General features: G+C 40.6%; 1 protein-coding gene across 5 annotated transcripts in view; it reads left to right on the forward strand.

Moving 5' to 3' along the window:
* Window positions 1-460: 460 nt before the first annotated feature.
* Window positions 461-17,665, forward strand: part of PHACTR1 (phosphatase and actin regulator 1) — a 596,190-nt gene continuing 578,985 nt past the window's right edge. The window contains exons 1-5 of one of the 5 annotated variants that reach the window (XM_033216236.1): window positions 461-653; window positions 1,475-1,582; window positions 5,328-5,737; window positions 6,342-6,574; window positions 7,523-7,675. In XM_033216236.1, the coding sequence (XP_033072127.1) occupies window positions 7,573-7,675 (103 nt within the window). In that variant the 5' untranslated portion in view covers window positions 461-653; window positions 1,475-1,582; window positions 5,328-5,737; window positions 6,342-6,574; window positions 7,523-7,572. Of the gene's footprint in view, window positions 654-1,474; window positions 1,583-4,824; window positions 5,738-6,341; window positions 6,575-7,522; window positions 7,676-17,665 lie in introns of those variants that run through there. The other 4 variants (XM_033216242.1, XM_033216240.1, XM_033216246.1 and 1 more) reach the window with 4 other exon arrangements.

Raw genomic sequence — 17,665 nt, forward strand, 5'->3', positions numbered from 1 at the left:
TACATAGTTAACTACAACATACGTTAGAGATATAGACAAAATACTACTGAATTTCAGAGGACTAAGAGTTTATTTGCAATTGGAGTGATGGAGGCAATGTTTCAACATATTAGATGGATATAGTTGGGGTGCATGGGAAGGGGTGCTCTATTCCCTCAACTCCTTGCATACATGTAGGCTGTTCAAGAAATATTGTTAAATACTACCTAACCTATATATTTCCTGTGTTTAGGCTCTGGGTTGTCTCATTTGGCCCTGATTTTTATTCCTCTGCTAGAGATGGAAACTGAGACCCAAGGAGATTAGTGTGCACGGTTCTGCTGCAGAACTAGGATCCCCTAGATATTTTTAACTACTTCACTGCATTATCTCCTGAATGATTAGCTAACATTTCTTTGGTGCTCATTATACAGCAATGAGTGTTTTGAGGCTAAATATGACAGATTATTTTTCTTTCATTTACCGATAATGTTTATGATATATTAAAATGCAATGAATACCAACAAGGTTCTCTTTGTTTCAGAAAAGACAAATAAAGGCATTCCTCTTATGAGGGAGGAGTTTAGTCTTCTGTTATCTTTAATCCACAAGGAGCAGAGAATTATTATTTGGAAACTGAATCCCTGTGATATGATGCCCTTCAATGCCTTCAGGTGACAGATCCAAAAAGCATTTACCTTTGAACAACAAATTAAACTGAGGACTATGTCATGAATAATAATAATTGTTTGCTAGACAAAGATACGCATTGAATGTCCTTGCACATATACATAAGAAAACCATTAAGTGTTAATATTTAAGCATACAGACTTTGCCATAGAATGTGTCTGTGTATTTTAAACCTAAAAGGAATGAGTCATCTATGTTCTTTACTATTTAGATACGACCCACACTCCCTCCCTCCCCGTGGGCTCTCACTGCTATGTTCAGTCCTATTTGCTCAATATGCTTTGGAGGCTCAAGGGCCATATCATCAACGTAGAGTCTATTAGACTTGTGGCTCTTAGAGATTATTGTTCTTTCTTTCTTGAATATGTGTTTGGATATTTTCAGGTTACTATTTGAATTTTTAGGGGGACTAGGAAAGGGCTAGTCCTCCCACTAGGGAACTTGTGACTAATTTGTCAGCCTTCTCCAGGAGAGTTGAAAATAAATCACACACACACAGAGAGGGGGAGAGAAAGAGAGAAACAGAGAGGGAGAGAGACAGAGAGAGAGAGAGAGAGAGAGAGAGAGAGAGAGAATGAAAGAATTGAGGGCAATGTGATTTTCTTGCCAGAGGGAATAAGTCAAATATCATTATTATGTATCCTGAAATTCATGTAAAAAATTACTATTGTCAATGTACTTCTCCATCATTGGGTGGTCATTTTAATGTTTTCATATTTAGATATTTGAGAGTTATAGTAAGTAAAGAGTTGCTAGAGAACTTCTTGTTTCCTTACTCAACATTTCCCCCTTCGCCTATTTCCAGATGAATGACCTGGGCACTGAGATGGGGACTGAATCTGACTATTTTTTCTTTGAAACAAAAATATTTTCATAAGTAAGATCAACTTACTAGAATCCAGTTGGCAGAAGGGTAAGATGACATGTGAACTCTTGTTCTTTCCTCTCTCAACTGACTTTTCTAAAAAGTATTAACAGAGGTGAAAAGATACGTTCAGAAGTGGGCAGCGAGTGGAACCAAAGGATGTCCTCTGCCTGGCCCTGGTCCCATCATATTGTCCAGTGTGTGCCTTGTCCAGCGTGCGCCTTGTCCAGTATGGCTCTCTCTAGTGCAGTTTTAAGAGCAGAGGGCTTTGTGGTTTTGGTGTGAAGGCTTTTCCTGCTAACTGAGGATGGCCCAAGGGGAAACTCCTTTGGCATAACGTTGTTGAATAGAATTAATGAATCCACCTCTGAATCTATAAGGCAGCTTCAGGCCCTGGTCCAAATGGAGATGCTAACAAATTTAATGCAACTTTTCTGCCAGCAGAATACCAGGTATCTTAAACTTAAGAAAGCCCTCAAAATATGGCCGTAGGTTTATACAGAATAGAATTAAGGTCCTCTTCCCTGAGACTTCGTTCTCCACACACTTTTCCAATCCTCCAGCCTTCTTTAGCTTTCTAAGTATCATCAAAACTTATTCACAAGAAAGAACTGGAAGTTCAATTACTCTAAAGCAAAAAGAACTGATGATGGCTTAACATGTTTTCTCTACCAGTAAGATTTCAATATGAATAAAGCCTTAGATAAAATATTTGCAGTACCCTATCAATTAATAATTAGCTTTACAAAGAAAGGAAAGAAGGCCATGCCTGTAATCCCAGCACTTTGAGAGGCTGAGATAGGAGAATCAATTGAGGTCAGGGGTTCTAGACCAGCCTGGGCAATATAGCAAGACCCCATCACTATTAATTTTTTTAATGAAAGAAAAAAAAAAGGAAAGAAATTTCTTTCGAGGGAGGGGTTGAGAGATAAAGTGACTTATCAAGCAGAGGGAGCCACTGCTATTGAAATATTCTGGGGTCAGGTCTTTGTGAAAATGAATGAATATTGTTTTCTGTGGTTGTCTAGCAAGCTAGCACTTCACCAAAGATTATTAATCTAGGTACCAAACCAACAGATCCAAAATATCATCTCACTTTAAGAAAGCCTCTAATATTTTAAAGTTAAAGCTAGTTGGGTTTATTAGCAGAAAAAGAATCTTCTCCAGGATGTCATTTAAGTAGAAGGCCAAACCTCAATAGTCCAACACAAATATAAAACATGGTCTTCTAGAGAGCTCAGGAATATAAAGCAATTAAACAAGGAACATTCATTGTAAAATTATAAATAAGAACTGCTTTATCTCTTAGCAAAGAGGATAAACCCAGGCTGGTTCCAATGGAAGTCAACAGGATAATATAAAAAGAGCAAGTTATCTACTTACAAATCATGTGATCTCTCCCAGAATGTTTGGGTCTTTTGCCATCCAACACAATAAATAACACCCCAAAACAAATAGAAGCTGATATCTTTACTTGCCTCTAGATTCCATCATGAAATACACCTCTATTTTGAATTAATTGAATACGTCTGCTTGTGTATAGAATACTCACATACGTATCCTCTTCCAATCAAACTGAAAACAGAAAAGTATGTATCTCTCTACCATCTCACATATTTTTAATAATTCTAGATTATATGTTTCAACCTTACAGTTCTACACTTTCATATTTTAATGCCATCAGTGTAAAAGATATGAATCTATTTTGGAATTTTTCAAAATAATCTTTTATTTCTAGGTCATAGAGATATGTTAACACTGACTTAAGTTTCGCAGAGCTGAAATCTTGAGGATGTTTTGGGTTGAATTGTTCAGTGCTGAATACGTGTTAGTTTGAATACTTGATGTAACCTTGCCTTCCTCTCTGATTTTACTGTTTTTCAGAACAATAGACCATTATAAGTGTTGTTTTGGAGGAGTTTAAAGTTACAAAACAGAATTGAGCTAATCAGATTTTGACATTGGCTTTTGAACGTTACTATGCTTCACCATCTTTAAAAATAATTTTCGAACACACACACACACACACACACACCTATATGTAATCTATAGCTATATTCCCCAGAGAGTGAGATCAATTTTGAAAACCTATTTCAGAAGTTGGTCATATGCTACAGAACACAGTGATTATTTCATAAAAGTAAGTCCCTGTTTGCCAATGAATAATCATCCCCTTCCCAAATACATTTCCTTCTTTCCTTCTTTCTTTCTTTCTCTTTCTTTCTTTCTCTCTCTCTCTTCCTTCCTTCCTTCCTTCCTTCCTTCCTTCCTTTTCTTTCTTTCTTTCTTTCTTTCTTTCTTTCTTTCTTTCTTTCTTTTTACAGGGTCTCTTTTTTTTTGAGATAGACTCTGTCACCCAGGCTGGAGTGCAATGGCATGATCTCAGTTCACCACAACCTCCACCTCACAGATTCAAGCGATTCTCCTGCTCAGCCTCCCGAGTAGCTGGGATTACAGGTGCCCATCTCCACACCTAGCTAACTTTTTGCATTTTTAGTAGAGATGGGGGTTTCACCATGTTGGCCAGGCTGGTATCGAACTCCTGACCTCAGGTGATCCACCCGTCTTGACCTCCCATAGTGCTGGGATTACAGACATGAGCCTCTGTGCCCGGCCCCAAATACATTTCTTTAAGTTGAAATTTTCCCTCCTGAGTTTTCTTAAATCATGACCCTTTCAAATTATTTGTTCACTTTGTAAAGTATTTTAAATTTCCCTTTCTTGGTCAACTCTCCAGAAATGACTGACTTCCAAATCCACCACCTACCTCCTGGGAATCAACTCTATTTTTCACTTTTCCAGTTTACCATCTCTTTCTTCAATCCCACATTCATTTGCACTCACCTAAAGGTTTGGTCAGCAGCATAGACTTATACTCTCTCTCTCTCTCTTTCTCTCACCTATGAGTCATTACAATTTCAGTAGCATTACAATAACGAGTTCAGAACCTGTCGCCCACACCTCACAGTAAGTAAAAGGAACCAGAAGACAGCTTTCTCCTCTTATAAATGTCAAGTGTTCAGCATGTCTCCAGTGGGTGCTGAATAGAAGAGTCACCTTAAAAAATTCAGTCCTTGGGTTGGAGCAAAGCTTTGAGAATTAGAGTCCATAGTTGACTTTCCTACAAGGGCATATGATTGGTAGTTTCAGCTTCCTTTGTCATGAGGCTTAACTATCTGCAGCACCAGTTTGGTGTCTGATTTGTTCTGATTGGGTCAGAGAGGGAGAGCCCACCAGACAAACAGCAGAGGATTTTCAGGTTGGTTTCAAGGGTAGACAACCGAGCTGTGTATAAGGAGTGGGAGGACAGGGGTGGTGTTGATGGTCTTCCTTCCGAGGCTTCTCAAATGTAAATGCCCTTTTCTTAACAAGCTGACCCACTGCACACCACGCCATACTAATGAGTAATTCTGCTTGGTCAACAAAGGGTGCAAGAGGTTGTGGAAAACCCACAGTAGGGCTTACATTTGGCTATCACTATGCCCTGCATGTAGATCTCAAAGCATTGTGCCTAAAAGTCCTTACTGGGGTTTGGTAGGAAGGATATTAAACCAGAATAACTTGAGATACTAGCCAAAGTTTATTTTTGTTGTTGAGATTATTTTGCTACATTCGGACAGAGAGAAATGCATTTAGGCAGGCTGGCATGATTTGCGCTGGATATTTGACCAGGCAATCAGAAGCAAGGAAAGGAAGAAAGCCAGGCAAGAGGGAAGGGGTGACATCAAACGTGCCTTCTGTATTTCGTTACAGAAAACAGCTCACAATTATGACTACCTGCCTTGTTTTGCAGCTCAGAATAAAAGTGGTGTTGCACCAAACCCTACTGGAGCAGCCTTCGTGATTAGAAAGTACTCCACACATTGGAGAGCTGAGGAGACATGAGAATAATTTTAAATGCAAATTAAATTGAGGGGGTAGCAGAGAAGAACACATAAAAGACAGTAAAACAAAACCTTTCAATTTTCTTAAATTAGCAGTCTAATGTGTTCTAAAGAGCAGCTCCACTCAGATCTCTTCTTAAGGGTTGCATTTCATCACAGTATAAATGGGCAAATCCATCACTTCCCTCTGCTCAGTGCTCTTAAAGCGAGATTGAAGGGAAAATTAGAAGCTGTTCATTTGGGCTTGCAGGCTCAGAAGCGTCACACTGCTTTGTTTTGTACTCTACCGTGTCCTGTTGAAAGGGGTCAACAAGTGCCGGTGAGTATCCGCTAACTTCTAGACTCTTCCTTTCAAATACCTTTTTGGCTAATTTTCCTTTGCTGGGGATGGGAGTTGGCGGGGGGGGATCTCCCACAAGATCTATGCTATAATGCATCTTTCAGAATCTGGGAAATTTCAGACAGCTTTTTAAGCTTCTTCCAGTGACTGATTCGCAGAAGGGAAGAGTTATTTTCAGCCTAGATGCCGGTGGCTGTTCTGTGTATTAATTATAACAGGAGAATGTCTAACATATGCTAAGCTAAAATGGCCTTTCCCTAAACTCCCCCATTCCCTGCCACTCTTAAGCCAGCATTAGGGTAAAAACTGGTGCCCCTACAAAAATTTCTAGACAACTTTTCTATATGTTAAATTTTTAATCATTTCATATTCTATTCTTTTGTAGCTACAAATCAAACTAAGATTTGGGATTATAAAAATAAACTATGAAGACATAAATCTTTTTTTTTTTTTAATGACTATGACACTTCTCTGCATAAGAGATAGGGGGCTGGGGAATAGCCCTGCATGATGTATACATGTGGATTTGATGATTTTCTGCCAAAGTTTTACACGGGAAACTGGTCATTTTCTTCCTTCACAGGGGAGGGTGCAGAGGCTGAGGCTGGCGTCACCTTCCGTTGCCAAGGTAACGTGCTCTGGCCATTTTATCCGATAAAGGAAGTCCAGTGGACTGTATGCATTATTCATCACTGTTCTAATCAAACAATCAAAATCGTTTACTTTCACCGGGAATATTTAGCAAGATCAAAGACACTGGCTGGAACGACTCTTGTTTTACCGCTGACAGATACCCCTTGATTTTTATTTTTTGCAGTAAGTATATTTGCTATCGGGGTACCTTTGGGTATTTTTAAAAGTTTTGTCTTACCGGACTTGGTTTCTTAAATTAAAATACATACTGTTAGAAAGAGAAACGAATTGGATAGCCTTCCAAGCTTGGTTTTAATGAATTTGTCTTGTTAATTCTTTCCAAAAAAATATTCTGCAGAAATAGAAATAATTCATTTGTGCAAGTATCAGGGAAAGGTTATATAGGCTTGAAAAAAGAACCCAACAAGCTGAATGTTTTCTGGGGAAGTATATTAGGTTTGTGACAGGCTAGTGTATGATAATATCATAGGGATCATTGTAATGTTGCAATCATTGTTGCTGCTCTACCAAGCACAATTATTTCTCAAAATCAGCCCCTGCCAGGCAGGTGACGATCCTCTAGCACTCTATAAAATGTGCTGAAGGGAATCGCTGGAAAGGAAGGAATTCAAAGCATTTGTACAGCAAATATGTCAGCGAGTGTCATAAACGCAAGGCATCTATGAGTGGAGGCTTGGATTCCCAGGCGATTTTCCCTGCTCCGGGGGAATCCGAAAGTCGCAGGATCAGCTCAGGATCAGCACTCACAACGGCGGACACTTAATCATGCTATTTATCAAATAGACCTTTATAAAACGGATAGCATGTGAATTTAACAATACATGTTCCAGCGAATATAAAGCAAGGAAAGGCTGGTATGTTATCTCTCTTTAGATCAGATCATCTGTTTTTCCAGGGTAGCATATATTACTTTTAATGAATGTTGGCTAAATGCTGCATTTTCTCATATGGTAGGAAAGCTATGCTGAGGGGTGGCTTTAGAATTGGAAATGTCAATCAAGCAGTAGAATATTATAATGGGATATTCTTATTCAATCATTTTAAAGTACATCTATATATACACTTTATACTTGACATCTAAAACGTTGCGGATTTTTTTCCTCTTTATAGGTGTTCCAGTGAACATTTTCTCTCAAAACTCTGTGTTTGGAACCTCAAGGATGGATTATCCCAAAATGGATTATTTTCTGGATGTGGAGTCTGCTCATAGACTCTTGGATGTTGAGTCAGCTCAAAGATTCTTCTACAGTCAAGGAGCTCAAGGTAATAAAATAAGAAAAAGAAACTCCTCTTATTTGCACGTCGGTTTTATATGAACAGCCGTGTAGGCTGTAGCTGTTAAAGCTTTGCTCTGAAAGTTTAATAACTGGTATTTCTAAACTGATAACCTCTACCAAACTGCTGCTGGAATTGAGGCAGACATATAATAGAATAAATAAATCGACACTTCTTGGATGTGGTTTAAAAAATACCCAACTTTTGGTGCAATTGCCACTCAGAAAGCTATGTTAGAAATGATTTCCTACCACCTTGTGCCCAACACTTATGTCCAAAAAGATTCAGGAATGCTCTTCCCCTTGGAGAATTTCCAGTTTGCAGCCACTGCACCTGAAATCTTAGGGCATCATGACCTAGTGGACTGGAATCCAGCAGGATTAGGGGCTCCTGAGAGAAGCGCTGAGCTTCTCTGTAGCTGCCTTCTCTATTTTAGCTGAATTCAGTTACTGCTTCAAATAATTACTAGTGTACATTCAGGGAGCAAGCCTGTTGTGAAGTGTGGCTAATGTGTCTGCTTTTATTACATGTTTCAAGATGGTCAATTAGGTTCCAGTTTTCTTGCCCTTCTGTTGGGGAATTTACAATGCTTTCCCACCATATTAAAGAAAGAAGCTGGAGTGTTATATGGGATCTCGTGACAAGGAGATTTTTTTTTACACATATTTTCTGTTTTCCATGAAATGTTTAAGGTGTTCAGTCAAAGCACCCTGATGATGGGCATGTCCCAAATGATGCAGGTGATGCATTGAGAAGGAGGACAATGTCCCTATTTTAAAATAGAAAAGCAGTTGAATTCTTAGAAGTCACAAAGCAGAGCTGAGAAAAAAATGCAGTCAGTTTTTATAATTCTGGCATCTTTCACTTTAGATGGTGATGGGAAATTCACACAGGCCACCGATAATATCCTGTCTGGGCTTTCCCAAGTGGTCCTCTGAATTGCTTTTACCTCCCTCTTAAGCCAATTTATCATGATAACCTCAGGGGGCTTGCAAGCCATCTCCTTCTCTGCTTCCATTTCCCAGAGCATGACCCAGTCTTCTTAAAGTCAAGATGGGTTAGAAATGATCTGGTTGATTTGCTGAGGTCATCATCAGCAGACCTGAAATTAGCAAAAGTGATATAATAACAAACTCTCCTCAACCTTCTGGGTGTACGAAGTCAACATGGCTGTTCTCAGCCACTTAAAGAGACATAAAAATATGAGTGAAGAAGGAAAAGAGTGAGAGACTGGCCAGGACTTCCAACCTCTTCTGTTTCTGCAAGTAAGAAGATGTTGGAAGTAGATGTAGAATGGAGGCTGGAAGAGGGTGAGAGATGAGGTTAGGCTCAATCCCTTCTCCAGTCTCAAGGTCACACATTGCTACATCACATCATTGGTCCATTCAACTGGAATGAGACAATAATGCTCTGTGGCGGGGTCATCCCGCTGAACCGCATAGATGTTGGCAAAACAGAAAGGGGGGCAGTGGTTAATTATAGGGAATAAAGATGCCCACTTTGTCTTGCTGTGGGGAAGGTTTAAGACTTTAAGAAGGCTGTGGGGATGGTTTAAGACTTTAAGAAGACTGTGGGCTCCAAGCTCTTACGGAAGGAAAGCAGGCAGGATGTGGGAGGCTCGGAGGACTCAAAGCAGCCTTCTGGTTGTCAGCAGATGGAGCTGGGGGTGGAGTGGTCAGAATTGTCACCATCAGTGACTGTGGTTTAGACACCGGAGCTGGAAGGACTAGAAAATGCATGGGAGGTGGCAGCATAAGCTACTGTTATTCACTGGAGTCACGTTCATATTAGAGTAATCAGATGATGTTTCAATCAAGGATTCCTGGATTTGCAGGAAGGGCAAGGGTTCCCCCACACATTGTCTAGGTCAGTGTTTCAAAACCCCCAGTCTTCCTGAATCAGACATCCAGGTGTAAGGCCTGTAAATTTGCATTTTAAGCAAGAGCTCCAGGGATGACTACCTAGCCAGTTCATCAGTCTAGGGACAGCATTTACGAACCAGCGCACCTAATCCCGTTTTCTGTTCTTCCACCTCAGAACAGGAACATTGTCCTCAACATTAGAGGCAGGATGATATAGTGGTTGCAGTCTCCTCTGTAAAATGGAAACAGTAATAGTTCCTAATTCATAGGTTGTTAAAAGAATTAATGAGGTAAGATTTTAAAGTGCTTAAAACAGTGTCTGCCACATAAGAAATGCTACACACAAGCAAATCAATAAAGTAAAAATCCCGGGCAAAAGGCCATCCTCTGCTATTTAAAACTTCATAATGGGCTGGGCACGGTGGCTCACACCTGTAATCCCAGCACTTTGGGAGGCCGAGGTGGGTGGATCACCGGAGGTCAGGAGTTCAAGACCAGCCTAACCAACATGGTGAAACCTCCATCTCTACTAAAAATACAAAAATTAGCCAGGCGCAGTGGCACGCCTGTAATCCCAGCTACTCGGGAGGCTGAGGTAGGAGAATCACTTGAACCCAGGAGGAGGAGGTTGCAGTGAGTGGGGGTTACACTACTGCACTCCAGCTGGGAGACAGAGTAAGACTGTCAAAAAAACAAACAACAAACAAAACACTTCACAATGAAGCCACTGCCTTGCAAACAAGAAATGTGTTCTGATAAAAGTTAAACCTATTTCTAGCAATAAAAAAATAGACATTTTAAATACATTTAAAAATGCAGTGATTCATTTCTTGTCTTGTCAAAACCCAGCTCAGGGCAAAACTGAAAAATAGCTCATCTTGCTGCTTCCCATCTGTCTTGTTCTTCATTTCATTTTAAAGATGAGGGCCCCCTCCCTCCAACACCTTCCCTAGATCTCCAGCACACGGGACCTATTACCTTGGGAGGCTCCTTTCTCAAATTCTGCTTTTACCATTACTTGGGGCTTGTCACTGCCTTGCATGGGTTCCTCCACTGTGGCTTCTCTCCCCTTTGCACAGACTCCACAGTCTGTCCTGGACAACCAGCACCCCTTAGATCTTAGACCTAATAAAGGAACAGTGGATAGGTGAAGGCCTGAGTACCATGGCCTGCACCCTTCCCATCCAAACCGGATGCATACATTGACCTGACTCGAGCTTGTATCTAACCAATGGCAGGGCCCCGAGAACCAGTGAAGGAGAGCAAGTTGGTGGCCAGCTCTTGAGGAACGCATTTGAGACAATTAGGGTCTCATGCTGTTGCTGAATCACGCCACATGGCAGTTCTCTGTTCAGCCAGTACAGCCAGTGCAGAGGATATTAGTAAGGCCAAGTAGCCCCATTTTGATAACTTGTTCTAAAAAGAAGGCCCACTTGAAAGTACAGTATGGGATTAAGTATCTAAAACTTGGGTGACCTAAGGCTTGGTTGGCTAAACTGTTGTGTGATTATTGTGTTTTTGAGTGGTCTATTCTCACTGTCACGCAGATATTTCTGTTGACTGATCAAGCGTTTTTACAGATGTAAATGTTTTTAAAGGGGAAAGCAAGAAAATCTGAGTTCCTCTCTCTCATTTCCCACCTGACAGCCTCATATCAATTTATTTAGAAATTCGTAAAGTTCCAGGAAGATAACACCTTCTGTATTAGTCATTTGCAAAATATTTATCCAAAGCAACAATGGCAGAATTTTGCTTTTAATCCCCACAGGGTTGCTTTTTCAGATTTTTCTTGGAAAGTGGCAATAGCCTTTCCTTGAATAGAGGATGTTTTAGCTAGTTAAAGCAAGAGGAATCCAGGAGGTTGAGAAGAAAAAGAAGGAAAAAGGTAATTTATCATGAGATAAATTCTTTTGGAAGTCCCTGAGGTTTTCAAAGGTGCCTGGTCTATTCTTCTGAATAAAGAACCTGTTATCTTCTCCCACCTCCATTTTCCCTTGGTTTGACCTCAAGATGGGGGGGATCTGCTGCCTCTTTCATGATTCTGCTTTAGAAGGTATGCTGTGTTGCAGAGAGCAGAAAATGTACAGGGTCATCCTGTTTGCCTCCTGTCAGTGAAGGAGACTCTCTTGACTAACCAGTGAGTCATTTGCCAGTGATAAATCCTAACACGAAGGGAGTTCTGCGGAAGTCCCCTTTAACTGAAAAGGAGAACTCCAGAGGTCAGAGATACACATGGCTTCAAATATCAACATGTCTTGGCATCACGTAATTTGAGCTCATCCGTGTTTCACGTTTCTGACAATGCTACTCCACACACTCAACTTCAGACTCTGTAATTTTGTAGTGAACAATTGAACTGGAAGAGAAGACATATTATAAAATCACAAAATTAACATCATGAGATTTTTAGGTTAAAATGGACATTATAGGCTAGGAACTCTCGTAGCTCTCTTCCTAAACCAAGAGAAAAAGACCCTGGGAGGGCCAGCCCCAGGCTCCAGTGCTATATTTTCAACTAGCCCATGGGTTTTTATGATGAATACTGGAGCCTGAGAACCACCGTTATGGATCATCAGTCACTTGCTACCCAGAGTGTGGTCCCAGACTGACAGCACCAGCTTCATTGATCTGGGGCTTGTTAGGAATGTAGAATCTCGGGCCCCACCCCAGACCTAGAGAATCGGAATCTACGTTTTAACAAAATCTCTAGGTAATTTATGTTAAAGTTTGAGAAGCAGCAATTGAATTCAGGGCACATTACAAATATCACCTGGAATCCTTGTTTTGGTCTTTTTTTTTTTTTTTTTTTTTTTTTTTTTTTTTTTTTTGAGAGAGTGGTCTGGCTCTGTCATCTTAGGCTAAAGTATAGTGGCAGGATCATAGCTCACTGCAGCCTCAAACTCCTGGGCTCAAGCAATCCTCCAGCCTCGTTCTCCCAAGTACCTTTAGGCACATACCACCATGCCTGGCTAATTTCTTAAGTTTTTGTACAGACAGAATCTTGCGATGTTTCCCAGGCTGGTCTTAAACTCCTGGCCTCAAGCAGTCCTCCCACCTCAGCCTCCCAAAGTGCTGGGATTATAGGCCACACGTGGGAGCTTTCACAACCTAAATGCTAGAGTCTACTATGGACCAATTAAATCTGAATCTCTGGGGATAAGCCCCACACGGGAATCTTTTAAATTGCCCCCACGAGATTCAAATGTGGAGCCAGAGCTGAGAGCTACTGACCTTTGTTTCATAGTAAAAGGTTTTAGCATCATGCAGTTATTCTTGCCTGAATAACTTTTTCTATCTAGGTCTTTCCTTTTAAATGAATTCCAACCACGGGGAAGATGCAAACGGACTTTTAAAAAGGACTATGGGCTGGCGCGGTGGCTCATGCCTGTAATCTCAGCACTTTGGGAGGCCGAGGCGGGCAGATCACCTGAGGTCAGGAGTTCGAGACCAGTCTGGCCAACATGGTGAAACCCATCCCTACTAAAAATACAAAAGTTAGCTGGGCGTGCTAGTGGGCACCTGTAATCCCGGCTACTCGGGAGACTGAGGCAGGAGAATCACTTGAACCCAGGAGGCAGAGGTTGCAGTGAACTGAGATGGCGCCACTGCACTTCAGCCTGAGTGACACAGTGAGATTCCATCTCAATAAATAAATAAATAAATATAAAAATAAAAAGGACTATGTATCAAGGTTGCCCCTTGTATATTCATTGTATCTGTTAATCCTCAAAGGAACTTGGGGAAGCGGGAATCCTATGCTCATGTTGCAGACTAGAAAACTGAAGACTGATCAGGTGAAGTATCTGGAAAGGGCTGTACATTCAGACAGCAGCAGAGTCAGGATTTTCATTTAAACATATCTGACTCCAAAGCCCAAGCTATTTTAAGTTATCTCATGCTGCTTGCCAGGCAGAGGTAGCCTCTCATCTAGTTAGCAGATCAGTGAAGGTAACTTCCCTGACCAAACCACACTTCCAGGGATGGTCAACCTGTGGTTCAGAGTCATTCTGCCGGGACCTCAAATCACACAGCTTAAAAGAAGACACCAGAGAGAAAACCAGATCTCATTTTACCACATCCATGCCCTGCCCACTGCATGAGGTTTCTTTTCTCAAAAACCATCAATATCCTTGGACATTTAAATTACCTTCTAAAGGAAAAATACATTAAAAGGTAGCCAAGTGACAAAAGTCACTAGAAAATACTAGTGACTCCTGCTAATGATTCCTCCTCTTTTATCATTTAAAATAACACTTGGCATTAGAACCAGGTGCAGTCGTCACTGTTACTTGTCATAATGCACCTTTTCTGTCATCTACATTGTCTTGTTCAACAAAGGGAAATGCCAGTTTTGACAACTGATGAATGCCACAGTGAGCAGCTAAGAGTCTCTTTAAGTTGTTTTTAAAAATAAAGAGGAATTCATCCAAATCCCCTCTCTCCCCTCACACCTCCACCCACCTCCACTCTTTGCCCACTCTGTGAAATGGGTCAGAGCAGCTGACTTTTGAATCTTTAGTTTTGAGTTAAATATACTCTAAACCTGAATCTAAACCTCTGGGACTTCTAAACATGGCCCCAAGAGACAAAGACATTTGGTAGCACTCCATTAGGTCAAAATCAGGAACAGTAGTAACAAACACAGAATGCGCTCTTACTATTTCCTTTGCTGTGCTTACAGGGAGACCCAGGCCCATTGTCACCTCCCCTGTGAAGCTTTGTTTGACTTGCCCAGGCCTTCCTTCCATTGTCTATACTACAGCTGTTCACACCTACACTACCGCCACTGTCATCATCTATGATTCTGCCTCCACCACCTGCTAGATGCATGAGCTCATATAAATGGCTTTACTTCTTTAAACTTCAGATTCCTCATTAAAATAGATATAATGCTAGCTCTGAATCCATAGGAGGCTTTGGGAATTAAGTGAGGTATGCCTATAAAGTGTTTAGTACCTTGTCTATTGTTATTGATTAGTTATTGATACTCTTGTTTTATGATTACTTAAGTGTCTGTGACTTACCTTAATCACAGTGATCTCCTTAAATAGCAAAATAGCATCTTCTCGGTGCTTAGTATCATCCTTCTTATACAGTAGAGGCATTAACATTTATTAAATGTCTCTATTGAACTGATGGGGTGAGAACACGTAAATCTACACTACAAAATAATTTTTTAAAAATTGTGTTTTTAACATTTTTATGGGTACATAGTATGAAGATACATTTTGGACTGCAGGAAAGGGTGTGATGATTCAAGATTTAGAAAATAGAATCTCCGAAGACTTTTAAAGAATTAAAATCTTTAGTTGAAAATGGAGCCTGCATAAGACTGAAGGGAAGGACATGCAAAAATAGTATTCAAATACATCGAGATATAGGCAATGGAAGCAAGTCATCAACTCTGCTGCATCTCGTATAAGACAGAACAAAAGTAAGAATATACAGCAGGGGAATTTAGGTCTGTTTTTGAACAAATTAATCCTTTAAAACAGATTTCCAGGGATCCCTGAGTAGTATTCTTCTGAAAAGGGCTTTTTGATGTAGAATAGTCTTGGATGATAGAGTTTTCATTTTGCCTAAAAGCAGAGTTATGGAATAGGCAAACGCCCAACTTTTACTGCGGTGAGCTTAATTGAGTTCAGTTCAAAAGCTACTCTGAACATGTCCAGAAAGCCAGCTCTGAGCTGCACCTTGAGATCCCCTTTTCCCTTCCTTCTTAGATGTTTACTGCTTAGTCTAGTTTTTATACATTTTGGCTGATTAATCCTCAAACCAGTTACCATACCACTCAGCTTCTAACCAGACTCAAAGGAAGGCGGGTGTAGACACCCATCTAAACCACGCACTGGAAACACACACCTGGAGAACCACTCACTGGAAGCCTGGCCATGGTGTTTTAGGAGCCTTGCATAGTGGAAGTTGGGTTGTCTCCTTCCTCCATGCCTGTCTCCTGAGCCTTTCACATCATGACCTTACATATGGCTCATATCTAGACCTGCAGGTCTGATTTGCTTCAGAAGGGCAGAGGCAGGATCAGTGCTTGTGAGCCAACCCAATCCCTATCTGGACACGATTAGTCAACTGGGTTATAACTTCTTCCATTCTCCCTTCTAATGTCCTCCCACCTGCCCCTCAGAGTCCTGCTAGGCAATATCCTATATTTTTGTTGGTTTGCTATCCAAATAGTTGATATGTAATCATAGTGTTTTCCAGACCCTTGTCTCTGAGAAGTGCTTCAGATGAGAACTTCTTTTTTATTGTTTCCAGTCGTGGTGCTTGAGCCATCACCCTCAACAAATACTTGTTGTTTTATTTATTTTTTATTTTATTGTTGTTGTTGTTGTTTCTCCATCACTTTAGTAGGAAGCAGTGTACGGCACTTCACTCACAGCTGACAAACTAACCATCAAGCTTACCGCCCTAACTGCCCACTCATTCCATTTCAGACCTCTAATTGCTGACACCCAGGCTTTCCAAACCTGTGTTTGATACAGGGAACACGATGTGTGAAAAAGACAGTGAAGGAAGATCAAGAGAAAAAACAACGTGGAGCTAGCCAGCCTGCCAACTCCATAGATACAGAGATGACCATTGAATCCAACCCTCCTGTTCTGGAGTGTGTCCTGGGAACAGGATGATTCTCTGCACACAAAGTCCTATTCTCGGTGCCCACAATGTAACTGCACACAGCCTTTCGATGCTCTTAGTGCCTTTGCCCCCAGCAAGGATCTGCTTTGCCACGTATTGTGATCCAGGACTCATACATAAAGTAGGGCATGGGGATGAGAGGACGAGGGAGAGAAAATGAGAAAATGAGAGCCAGAAAGGAAGAAAATGATGTGAAAATACAATGAACTAATTTCAATCAATTAATCATTCCTGCTCTCACATACCACACATGAGAGGCAGCCCACACTCACCCAGTGCCAGCCATGACCCAATTAGCATAAACAATTCACCAGGTGCTGGGGAAATCATTCTCACTCCTCATTTGCCCAAACAAATCTGTTTTTTCAAAAATGTTGGTACCACCCTTTGTGCCTATGGCAGCAAGGATAGGGAGCCTACCACTTCAAAATCAGCCCATGCCAACATCATTTTTAATATTTTTAAGAATTTCTCAGTAAGCAGTTAAACACACACACTTATGCAAAACCATGGAATGAATATTTGTGTTAAATTGGACTTCTGAAATACTAGGACTTAACAGAGTTATCTTCAAGATCTATATATCCTTGTTCAATCATAAAAGCAAAGCAAGGGGAGGGTTAATGCCTTTGACCGAAAGGGAAAAGAAAGGAGAGGGCCACGTACAGTGGCTCACACCTGTAATTCCAGCACTTCGGGAGGCCGAGGCTGGTGGATGGCTTGAGGCCAAGAGTTAGAGATTAGCCTGGGCAAAATAACAAGATGCCATCTCTACAAAATACATTTATTTTTTAATTAGCCAGGCATAGTAGTGCACACTTGTAGTCCCAGCTACTCAGGAGGCTGAGGCAGGTGGATTGCTTGAACCCTGGACTTCCAGGTTGTAGCGAGCTGTGATCACACCACTGCATCAGCCTGGGCAATGGAGTGAGATTCTGTCTTTAAAAACATGAAGAAGAATAAAATCAACCCTACACAACTATTTAAATTTTTTGTATTTACTTTTAATTCCTTTTACATACCTTAGGAATTTTACAAAGTTATATTTATGGCACATACAAAACTGGGGGTATGAATAAAATAGTTTCCCATATCTGCTTAAGAATATCATAGTGTTTAGGACTTAAATTTTAGAATTGCACAGCTCTGAGTTCGAAGGATGATTTCCACTTCCTAGCTTGTGACTTTAGGCAAGTTATTTAATCTCTCTCTGCCTCACCTTTCCCTCTTGAATGCAAAGGACAGTAATAAGAATTCTTAACCCAACAGGTTATTTTGAGGATTAAATGAACCATAGTTTCACAAACTATGGTACAATATATAATTTTCAGATAATACGTAAACTCTTTCATAATAATCATGTATTTATTTTATGGTATTTTAGAAAACCATAAATAGAAAAACTAATTAAAATATAAGAATATATAGCCAGCACTGCACACTTACAGACCTCTGCTTAGAGCAA

The sequence above is a fragment of the Trachypithecus francoisi genome, unplaced genomic scaffold (assembly GCF_009764315.1).
Source record: "Trachypithecus francoisi isolate TF-2019V2 unplaced genomic scaffold, Tfra_2.0 Lachesis_group10, whole genome shotgun sequence".
In the NCBI taxonomy this organism is placed as follows: Eukaryota; Metazoa; Chordata; class Mammalia; order Primates; family Cercopithecidae; genus Trachypithecus; species Trachypithecus francoisi.